The 12,029-nt window shown below is 34.3% G+C and overlaps 1 protein-coding gene and 1 long non-coding RNA gene across 8 annotated transcripts in view; both read left to right on the top strand.

The window, feature by feature from the left end:
• Nucleotides 1–3,310: 3,310 nt before the first annotated feature.
• LOC127793098 (probable protein phosphatase 2C 8) overlaps nt 3,311–12,029 on the top strand; it is a 43,976-nt gene continuing 35,257 nt past the window's right edge. The window contains exon 1 of the mRNA XM_052323883.1: nt 3,311–3,729. Coding sequence (XP_052179843.1) covers nt 3,671–3,729 — 59 coding nt within the window. The 5' untranslated portion in view covers nt 3,311–3,670. The remainder of the gene's footprint in view (nt 3,730–12,029) is intronic.
• On the top strand, nt 4,305–10,135 carry LOC127793099 (uncharacterized). 7 transcript variants are annotated; one of them, XR_008021267.1, is made up of 6 exons: nt 4,305–4,636; nt 4,782–4,826; nt 5,071–5,165; nt 6,364–6,440; nt 6,596–6,684; nt 6,775–6,990. It is a non-coding gene; the product is annotated as an uncharacterized LOC127793099 (long non-coding RNA). The 7 variants fall into 7 exon arrangements; XR_008021269.1 differs by having other exon boundaries at nt 4,745–4,826; XR_008021264.1 differs by lacking the exon at nt 5,071–5,165 and adding an exon at nt 9,871–10,135 and having other exon boundaries at nt 4,305–4,826; nt 6,775–9,207.

Below are 12,029 nucleotides of genomic sequence, written 5' to 3'. Positions count from 1 at the left end.
AGTTTTAATTTGTCTTCATGCGAGACTATACAATTGCTTATGTTTATTCAAGAGGCCAGTCCATGATTTTCTGCTTGCATTGAATATGTCCGTACATCTAGGCAAGGTTTAGATAGATCGTGAATTTTAAAAATGGTAAAACAATTCAGGTTGAAAGTCATCTATATACTATAAATGCCTCAAGTTTTTTTGTATGTTTAGTTGGATGTAACATCCTAAGCTTTGAAAACTAATTAATCGTTGAGTTTATGGTGGTTTGTGTATGATTATCGATTAATTGCGAGGTTGAGATGAATTATTTGTGATTTATTAAAGAATTGTGATTGTGAGAATTTAATTATGATTTATTAAATAGTTGTGGAGTAGGAAAAATTAATAAAGAATGTGTATTTAATGCATTTTGGCAGGGAAAGGCAAGAAATGGTTTGAATATAAATAGATGTAAATAATTGATTGAGAGAGCAATTAGCCCAGCTGGTCACGCGTGTGAGGGGCCAGTTGGGCGACCCAAGTTCAAGTGCGAATGTGAGCTCGCGAGAGAGAGGAAATGTAGAATTTTTTTTCACCCATTTGGGGTGCCATCTGGCGCTCATGCACGCCTAGGCCGTACCATATGGCACGACCGTGTCCCCCACCCCAGCCACTCTCTCTTACTCCCTTGTTGCCATGTGGCAGCATCTGGGGCTTCCCTTAGGCCCCAGCACTTCACTTTGCCGAATTCCTCTCTCCCTCTGCCTATAACTGAAACTCTGTCTGTGTGTATACGTAAGGTATAAAAATATTTTAAATTTATTTAATAGTACTAATTATAAATTAATCACATGTTTATCTATATTATTTAACAATATAACTGCGATGATAAAAATTAACTGTCTATTTAATTAAATTATTTTATTTTATACATTTTATAGGAAATTTGGACATGAAACCGACGCGAAGTAGATGGTTAACGCGCAGTAAGGTTCAATATGGTTTGTGTGTAAATTTATTTTGGCATGGCTTGTATTAGACTGTGAGAGAAGTGTCTAGACAAGGAGCTGTAGATTTGGGCCGTGTAAGTCTCAAGATGGGGTATTAAATGAAATCAATAGGGCCACCAAATTCGAATCAGGGTGAGGTGGATAGGCTTACATGCATGATACACTTCACATTATTCTATGATTATCATGTATTTTAATTTACTGCAACTCATATTACCTTTACTCAATCATTGGACTCACCCCTATATTTTTCCCACTAACCTAACAGGTATAGGTGTCAAAAGGGCCGGCCCGGCCCGAGTCAGCCCACGGGCTTTTAAAACGGGCCGGGCCGACTCTTTTACTAAAAGGGCTGGGCCGGGCCCGGGCCCTTTTATCATTGATAGGGCCCGGCTCGGCCCACGGCCCCCCTACAAAGGGGCCTGGGCCGGGCCAGCCCGTGGGCTAGAGGGCCAGGCCGAGCCCTTAGCCCACAGAGCCTAACGGGCCGGGCCCGGTGGGTCCGGCCTTTTTTTTTTCTTTTTTTTAATAATTTTTTTAAAAATAATACATATAATATATACATATATAAAAATTAATTTGTTTCTTTTTAAAATATTTTCTATCTTAATTCTTAAGTTTTAAATATTATTTCATTAATTTATATGCCTTATAATTTTTCTTGTGAATTGATATGAAAAATAATGTACATATAAAAAGGAGAATGTTTATTTATAATTTAAATATATAAAAAATTTAACTTAAAAATTTTAAATAAATTAATTGATGGTTATTATTTATATATATTGCGAAATTAAATTTTTTAATATCCAATATCAATAATTACTAAATAATAACAAAATTAAAAAAAAAAATGAGTAAGGGCCTTACTGGCCCATAAGGGCCCAACGGGCCACGGGCCGAGCTCTTAGACGGGCCAGGCCGTGGGCCCAATTTCTTTGGCCCAGCCCGGCCCCCCAATGGGGGCCCGGCCCATATGAACAGTAACGGGCTGGGCCGGACAGCCCGCGGGCTGCCGGGCCCTTTTGACACCTCTATTAACAGGTGGCTTGGGATCCGAGAAAGAAAAGGCAGTGCTGGTAGATGCGTCGTCAGTTGGCAATGACTGTTGATAGTGAGGGCGTGGGTTAACTCCTATGTTAATCATGTAATATATCTACTGTGTGTTAGTCATGAGTCACGGTTATGGTTTAACCAGAAGTAAACTGAAATCAAGTTAAGGTTCCCATTATGAGTAAACCTAGTAGGTGTAGGGAACTTGTACCAGTCGGGTATGGCTGAAATATGAGATATGTTTAAATATGTTTGGCGGTTGGGATAATTTATAGTGCATGTTGGTATTTGTTTATTTGAAATTAGATTTATACTCTAAGGGCCTAATCAGGTACGATACTCGTGTAAGTTTTCACTACTTACGCATTTTACTCCCGAGTTCTCGATCGGTCGAAGGCGACGAAGCCTGAACCTCACTCAAAGCGCCCATATTATTTCAATGCTTTATATTAGCAGAGGCATAACCGTCATTCGTAGCAGGTCAAGGTTATAATGTGAATTATGGTGGCACCCAGCAGTGCAGTCGGGGCATCACATTGGACGAAACTAAAGTTGAAAAAATATAAATGAAAATAAAATTCTCACAAAATGTTGTTTGGTTGCTCTACGTAAATATGCATTTTCTAAAATTGATAGAAAAATCTTTCATTTCACATATATATATATATATGTGTGTGTGTGTTATGATGACAACTTAATCCTTAAATTTTGATGAATAATCATTTCAAATCACTTTTTTTTTTTTGCCATTGCCAATCATAAAAAAATAAAAAATAAACCTTTTTTTTCTACCATTAACACCCCTATTAGCAATTTTTGCATTTTTCTGAGAACCATCACAACAACGTTTCACCTCTCTTTAATAGTTATAATTGAAAATAATTTTTTAACATATATTTGATGATTACATTATTTTTTTAAAAATAAGTATAATTTTATAAAAAATTAATTTTTATAATATAAAAGGGTATTATTCTCAAGTAATTATTTATTTCATTCAATTTTATCAAAATTTAAACGTATGAAACATAATAATAAAATGAAATGATTATTACATTCTCGTAAGTACCAAATATTGTGACATAATTTCAGTTGGACGGGGATGAGATGACGAGTGGTTGGCCTGGTGGCAATAAGAAATAGAGTTTTGGATGCTAGTGTAAATACCTTATAATTTAAGACCAACCTGTAAATTACTATATTAAAACTGGATAGGATATTCTTATTGCGGTTCATTCCATCCACTATACGGCTCAATTTATCTCTTCTCCCAACCAGCAGGTTACCCATTTCAAAATCCCTAACCAGCATTTTCCAGCATTACGTTCCGTTTGGTTACTCAGAAAATCGATCTCTCATTTTCCCAGCGAACGGAGTCCAATTCATGTGCTGAAATCGAGAAGTCGAACGCTGGCAAGCGCTCTGTCGAGTTTCGCGACTTTGATTCGGCTTTCGAAGAAGCCGAAATTTATGAATTGGATGGTGGAGAAGAGCCGAGGAGTGAAGCAACTGGAAAGAACAATAGGGTTGGTGACAGAAATGGTTCTTCGGAATGCAAAGAGGGAAATCAAGATGTGAGTGAAGTGGTTTTTGTAATCGAAGCCGAGGTAGCCGAAGATAAGGGTACGAGGTACACGATGGAAGATGCTTGGGTCGTTCTTCCCGATCCCAGCTTGGATTTTCCTGGGAAATTGAGGCATGGCTACTTTCTCTTTGTTTCTTTTGCTAGTTTTTATCTGGAACAGTGAATAATGTTTTTGTTTGGACTGTCATATGATATTTCTGTAATTAGTTTTAAAATTGGTCGTGTGATGCTCAATGCACAATACTCCAATGACATTTGGAGCGATCCAACATGCTTTACGTTTTGTTGCATTTTGAATATCGTTTAGGACTCTGCATTCTCCTAATAAAGAGACTTTGCACTCGCGGTAGTTGCATTTTCTTTAAATGTTTAATTTATAATTATTCAGAAATGTGTTTGAATAGCAAAATTTGATTTTCCAACTTGTTTGAGCTCCCTGCTACTGCAGTTTGGTCATCCTTAGGTTGCTTTGATTCCCTGATTGCACCTTGCTGTTCATTCTGATGTCATTGTCGCTGGGTACCAATGTCCAGGCCAAAATTTGATATCTGGGTTTATGTAAATTGGAAGCTTGTATACTTCTCAACTATGTTACAAGGCCATATTTTTCAAGGAAAAATTCGACCTTCTCCAGTTCATAACAGCAAATAATTCCTGTACTTATACGGTTATTTGTTGGCAGATGGGCACGGAGGTCGGTTGGTTGCTGAGTATGCACAGAAGAATTTACATGCAAAGGTTCTTTCAGCAGGCTTACCACACGAGTTGGCGTGTTTGCGTGGTCTTATTTGATGCATGCTTAAGCATTTAGTAGGTTATGTAATTGCATTTAACCTTGAACTATCCCCACCCCCAATTGTTTGTTCTATATTAATAGGGACTGATTTTCTTTTAGAATTTCTCTCCATGGCTTGATTTTACCATGAATGGTTATCAAACACCAATTCAAGTTTTATTCATGGTGACTTTTGATAATCACAGTTGGATGTAAAAGCTGCCAGAAAGGCCATATTTGATGGTATGATATTATTTGTGTTTCTCTTTATTTTAATAGTTATTGATAGTGCATTATTTGTTACTAAATTCTTTCAGTATTTGGGTGAAAATCATGTTCTTGCTTCTGGAGGTTTTAAGTTTTTTCCCCTTCCCAAATCCCAACACAGGTTTCTCAAGAACTGATTAGTTTCTTCTTCAAGAGAGTGCTGCAGGTATTGTCATCTCTGCTTTCAGATAGTCCTACCCTTAAATTGCTTAACCTAAAAACAGTCTCGGTGGTGTGAATGATTGATCTGTTCACATTAGAGGTTTACCCATTGACTTCATATTCATTCCATATAGCAATCATGAATTATGTCATGTGATGTTATTTAAGGTCAAACTTTGTAGCTATTGTTTGAGTGAAATGGTTATGATTTTCTTGTCACTTCTACTACCCTTTCTTGTTCCATGCAGTACAAGGTAGGTGGGATTCAGATTTTTCTCTAGAATAAGGAAATATCATATGTCTTTGCCTTGTTTTGGCCAAGCAAGAAGAAGGCAAAGGGAAGGTTGGTGCTTGTCTTTACTATTACTGTCTGACATGTTAAAGAAAAGGTTTAGGTTGAAAAGTAATAAAAAGGAGACCGTTTTTCTCCTTTTATAACTACCCTGATTCAATAGTCTAAGAGGAAATAACAAGGTCAGAGGGATACCGTGAACTCCCTTTTCTTGCTTTCTTTGAAATTGGCTGAAACAATTTTTGTTGCATTTGGTTTTTGTTTTTAACCTGATGTACTGTCAGTGTATTGTTACCTGAAGTCTTCCCCCCGCCGCCCCCAACCGCCCCCCTCTTTACACCCTTGTTTAGGAATCGAGATTTTTTGTTTACAGTTAAAAAACCTGTTCTCATATGAAAATAAATACATGGAAATGATGGCATTTCTGAAGTTTCACAAGTGTGTATTTCTTATATTTGTCTTCCTAGGTAAAGAATGGTCAAGGTCTTCTCTGTAGACTATCCAAACTATTCTGCTTTGATACCTTTTGTTTATTGGGCATGATGATTTTTACTATCAAATTATCAATATAATCGTTTTTTAAAATGCAATTAGGAAAGCACTATTCTTTACCTTTTCTTGCTTTCTTCCCCTCTATTATCTCTTTTGTCTTCAAAAGTCCTCTTAATCTTGAACTTCTATAGCATCTTAAACAATTTGCTTTTAAACTCTTTATTTGTTATTATTAGGTCTCTTAGCTTTAAGTTGTGTTGGACAAACGGGTAATCCAGTCCATCCTAAAGTTTATTCAACCATATAAAATGTCTGGGTCAGATATAAGTTTCTTTCATTACATCAACGCTCTTTTCCCTGCTTGATTATTCACTTAATTTGTATTGTTATTTTTCAGAGTATAAATTTAAATAATAATAGACAAAATCTCCAAGATCTCCATAAAGTGTTTAGATGAGTTAGTGGCCAATAATTTAGCATGGTATGTAGGCAAAGAGCATGTGTTCCAACCTCATAGCAAACTTGATGGATCAGTAGTTGCACATGTTGAGCCTAATTATATGCTAATGTTTGATGACAGGCTAGAGGGCGTGTCGATAATATATAAGTAATAATATTACACATAAAATTGCCCATGTATTTAATAACTTAATGTTTTTAGTTTAAATGGTGGTCAATTACTTAACAATGACGAATACCTCAACTTGCACATTTTGAACCTTTGTCATACGTTTTTCTAATAAGCAACCGCTTTCAGGCTGGTGGTTCTGTGAGTGATGACTGCAGGGGCGTCTTGAAGTTTCACAGGCTTTTGGAGATTGACAATTCAAAAAGGTATGCTTTATTTTCTTGTCTTGGGATTTGACAACTTTCAAATATATTTTACCTGTTGTTTCTGGGTGATATTTATTTTAATAATAAACACGATGCAATTTTACATCCATTACAGTTTACAATGCACGTGCTAAAAAAATTAAAGTGAACTGCAGCTAGGTGTTATTGCAATCCCTGATATTCATTCTTTTGATCTTACGGAACGTGATCACTTTATTATTCTTGGCTGTGACGGCCTGTGGGGGTATATCTTCTCAAACTACTACCTTCATTTTGAACGGAACCTATCGTATTGCAAGTTCTGTTGATGTACAAATTTGTTACTGACTTGCAGGTTTTTGGGCCAAGTGATGCTGTCTGTTGAGTTTGTTTACAAGCTGCTAAAGGTTCAAGTAAATCTTTGACAATCTCACTCTTGCACTTTCTATTAGGAGTGATGTGACGCTTTGCTTTCAATTGTACTCAAACGTGTCGTGTTCTTCCTGGTTTCATTTAAGTGAATATAACTGTTTTATACATGGCTGAGTTTAATTGAATTATATTCGTGCTCCCTAAGCTGTATTCTAGTTCTAGAATAAAGGTTTTTCACCGCTTGATTGTTCTTCCTTGACACAGCAATATCTATCTATTCGTCTTCTCATTTGAATGAGTTCTAAACCAATGGATTGGTCAAACTTCCTTTGGACACCAGCAACCTCTTATTTATCTACAACACCACACCAAGCCTCTTATCTCTCTCAACCCACCAAAAAAAATACCAAGCCCTTATGAGTTGGCTACATGAAATTCTTGCGTTACTATTCATTTCTTCCTGGTTAGTCACCTTAACTGAAATATTACGGTGGTGTTTGGCTTACCTGTTTGATCGCTTATAAACTATTGAATTAGCTTATATTTTACATGTTTGGCAATATTTAAAAACTTAAACGTTACTACACTTGTAAGCTATTTTACCAGTATTTGAGATAAGCTCTCTTCCCCTCTCCCCTCTCTCTCCTTTTTTCCAAATAAGTTTTTAGGAGTGTTTTGTGTTGACCAAGTAAATTATTGATTTATCCTCAAATAAAATATATATTTTTAACTTCTATCCTTCTTTATCCTTTTGCCTTCTCTATCGTTGTCACCACCACTAGACCCATTTTCGGCTGCCACGTCCAGCCAGACCCATCTCTGTTGCTGTTGACGTCGTCCACCATCCTCCATTTACCTCCATCGCTATTGTCTGTTGCCCTAGCCCATTGCCTCCAACCCATAGTCATTGCCTCCATCTTCTCCTCCATTATTTTTATTATCGCCTCCTTAAACAAAGTACTTATATATATTTAACAGTATATTTTTATTAAAAATTAATATTTTTATAATTTTTATTTATATTATTTAATAATATATTTATTTTTATCTTTTTGTCAATAATTTATTAGTTTTTTTAAATTAATAATTAATAATTTAAAAATATATTTATTTAAACCCAGTATCAATTTAAATATTATTTAATTTTTAAGTTTTACATAATTTAAAAATTAAATAACTTAAAAGTTACCAAAAAAAAAAAAAAGAAGGGATAAGCCAAACAAAGTCTCACTTCAGTCTAGTAAAACTCATGAATGCGTTGGTACCATTGATGCGCTCCCATAACGGTAATTTGATTTAAAAAATTTTTTGACAGTTAGCCGGGTCCGAGTTAACAGATAGACTTATAGAATGGGGGTTAAAAGATTAAAATGTCCTCGCCCACATTGCATTGCATTTTTTTCAATGCAATGTGGGTGAGGGTATTTTAGTCTTTTAACTCATATTCTCTAAGTCTATCTGTCAACCTGTTTGGTTATGTAGAATAACTTTTTGATTTATGTGGCTGGACTGAAGTTGTTGGTTATCCAATATCTGATTTAGAAGGTTTTTCAAAGAGGGCTTGTGCTCAAACTTTAGGGCCTTGTTTTTTTTGTTATTTTTAAGTCATTTTTAATTTTTAAGTTTTTAAAATAGTGAAAATGTATTCATTTTCATATTTTTAAAAACTCATATTTGAAAAAAAATTTAAAAGAATAAAAAGTCATTTTGATTGTTTTTATTACATACATATTCAAAATTTCTAAAATTTAAAATTCTCACAAACAAAAAGAATGCATTTTCAAGTATTTCAAAATAGACATTTAAAACACAAGATTGAAAATAAATTTAAAACTAAAAATTAAAATGTGAAGAGAACAACTTTTATATAGTTTTTTGGTACGAGGGTTTGCCTGTTCCAGCTGTGAGTCGTCGCCTTGTTAGGGAAATTGTCAGTGAGCTCCGGTGCACAAACAATTGTACTGTAATTGTTATTGCTACTTGTACAAAGCGGATGACAGAAAGGATGACCGAAAGTATTTAAATTACAAATTTTCCTTGTTCTCTCTCCCTTAATTAATTGATTAGTTCAAAAATTGAATCCCCGCTCGAGCTTCTTCCTCACCTACTCTCTCTCCCCCGCACGAATGCATGACCAGCGACTGCAACTACATCTCTTCCATGGCAATAGCGACCCCTTTTATAGCGAGAACTGTACCGTAACCGACCCTCTCACTCCATCTCTTTTGCTATCTACTATCTCTTTCTATTTCTCTCTCGTAATCTCCCTCTCTCCCCCTCACCAATTCTGCTTTCTTTCCTTATTTCATTCTCTCTCATGAACACCCATGTAAATCACTGATTTTGTAAAATCTAATTGTCTGATCTTAGATCTGGCCGTATTTTCATCATGAAAATGGCATCGATCTACAAGAAGGTAAGTCTTTTAGTTTTATCAAGAATTGTTTTCAACATAGATCTATGATATATTTGTATATATGTGTGATTTAGGTTTGGTCGAAAGTTTAAACTTAGATTTATGGAGATTTAGTCATTGGATCCTGTTGGTTTTTTAGTATGTTGGTCAATAGGAATAAATGTGTCAAGTGGTTGACTTTGATTACCGAAAACCACTGGTTGTGGTGGTTGGTGGCGAATGCGTGAGATTAGGGTGCCTCCATCTCCAATCGTCTAGTCTTTCATCTTCTGCCTTCGGCTCTCTCTCTCTCTCTGTGTCTTTAATGAGTGCGTGACTACGACGAGATGGGGGGGGGGGCAACCTACCTCTTGCTTTCAAGTCGTTCTCTCACTCTCTGGCGATTGCACGACTATGATGAGATTAAGGCTCCTCCACCTCCTGTTGTTTAGTCCTCCACCCTCAGCTTTCGGCTCGTTCTCTCTCTCTTGCGCATGTGCTTGACCGGTGACCAATGTTCGATCATCCCTTGGGCTCGTTCCTCTCGTGTTCCCCTTTCTTCTGCCTTGGTTTTTTCATTTACTTATGTTGTTTTTTTATGGTGATAATGTTGATGATTTGGGTTGTTGAAATGGAAATTAAAGAATATGATTTGTTTCTTTATTGTGTTGTGTGTGCATTTAGATGTTGAGAAGGAGTTTGGGATTTCGCTCGCAAAGAAGAAGGAGAATCGAGCCTATATGACAGGGTCAATCGATAAATGAAATTTATCCACTTACAAATGCAGTGGAAAAAGGGCTAAAGACGGTGTGAGGGAGATAGATTGCAAGATAATGCTGATGAAGACATGATTTGTTTATTATATTTCTATGTTAATTTTTTATGTTATGTTTTAATTCATTTAAAAATAAAAAATTTAATGTATCATTTGGCAATTTTTGTTTGTTTAGTTTTATTTATTTATTTTATATATATTAAAAATAAATTAAACATAATTTTTATTATCTTTTCATTGCTAATGGGTATTAGCATAATTTTTAAGTTGTCATTAATTAAAAACATCACTAACATTATTAACAAAAATAGACTAGAATGAATAATGAATCAAATATTGCTTATGTGAAAACCATTTGAAATAACATCTTATTATTTCATATTTAAATATGAAATAATAAAAAAATGTATTATAATAGGTTAAAAAATCTACTTGTTTTTTTCTTTTTCTTTTATAATTGGTTTTTCTAATTAAGAATAATAGATATATATATATCATTTTTTTAAACCTAAAATGCCATAATTGAGTTAGTGACTTTATTTCTTTTATTTTTTTTATGATAAGAAGTAGGGGTGTGCGCCTAATTAGGCTAGATTGAAATTAAAAAAATATATATATATTTTAAAGACTGCAGACCAGATCAATTTGTTATGGTTCAAATTGAGTTAATAATTTTTTTTATCTTGTTTACTATAAATTTACAATATATATACACACATTAATAAATATCTAAATTTAAATATAATTAACAATAATTATTTAACATTCAATTCTTAGTTACACCTAATAATTTAACTTCAAAGGTCCACAAAACAAACCCAAACCAATTTAATTTTTTGACATTCATATTTCAATCAATTATTTCATTTTAATCTTCACAATATTCAAAGGATCAAAGATCTAACATTCAACTTCAACCTCTACTAATTAAATATCACATTTAATTTTTAAGACCTACAAAACAAAATCATCAACATCAACATCCATATAACACGAACAAAGATAATTACAAACAAAGTAATATTTAAGCATTGATTTACGTCTCTTTCAGCACCGTCTTCAGCCCTTTTCCTGCTGCATTCGCCAATGGGTGAATTCTGTTCGTCGGCTCTGTCATATAGACTCGATTCTTTCTCTTCTTTGCAAACGAGACCCCGAATTCCTTTTCAACATCTAAATGCACACACAACATAAGAATTATATAAGAATTAAATAGATACAAGATCTAAAATGTTTATCCTAACTAACTAGCAGAAAAGTAATGGTTAAGGTCGAATGGGTCAATAGATTGGTTTTTGGACCTACCCAAGGGCTGCCACAACTAGGGTTGTAAATGAGTCGAGTTGCTTGTGACGTTCAACTGGAAAAAAAACTCGTTTGTGTTTGGCTCGGTTCATAAATGAGCCAAGCTTGAACTTGAATTTAAAGTTCAAAAAGTTAAAAAAGTCAAACTTGAGCAACCCAATACTTGGCTCGTTAGCTCGCGATCTGACTTGCTTGTAAGCTCATGAACCAGCTTGCGAGTTGACTCAACAAATGGGCTCATAAACAAAACTCGTGAGCTGCCTTAATAATATGCTCGTGAGCTGGCTCAATGGCAGGTTTGTGAGCTGCCTCGATAATTGGCTCATGATCATGTTTGCAAATTGGCTTAAAAATGAGCTTGCGAGCTAGCTTGACTACGAGCTTGTGAATAAAATGAATTCAGTTAATAATTAGAGTTAATTATGTAAATTTAGCAATATGCCAATATGTATAAAATAAAAATATATAAAGAAATAATATTTTATTCTTTCAAATTAAATAGCTAAATAATATCAATTTTATAAAAATTAATCTTATAAAAATATTAACATTATATTAAAAATAATCTTTTGATAGCCACATGAATTTTTATATAATAAATTGAATATAAATATGTATAATTTTTAAATAAATAAATATCAAAACATTACAATTTCAAAAAAAAAATGTTTTTGTGAGGATTCGAACATACAATATTTAGATTTTTATATTTTAAAGAGCCTTTTTACCATTAAACTAAACACATTTGATTAACATTTAGTTC

The sequence above is a fragment of the Diospyros lotus genome, unplaced genomic scaffold (assembly GCF_014633365.1).
Source record: "Diospyros lotus cultivar Yz01 unplaced genomic scaffold, ASM1463336v1 superscaf1, whole genome shotgun sequence".
Taxonomy (NCBI): domain Eukaryota; kingdom Viridiplantae; phylum Streptophyta; class Magnoliopsida; order Ericales; family Ebenaceae; genus Diospyros; species Diospyros lotus.
Note: the sequence above shows the minus strand (reverse complement) of the source record. Positions and strands in the feature narration are given on the sequence as shown.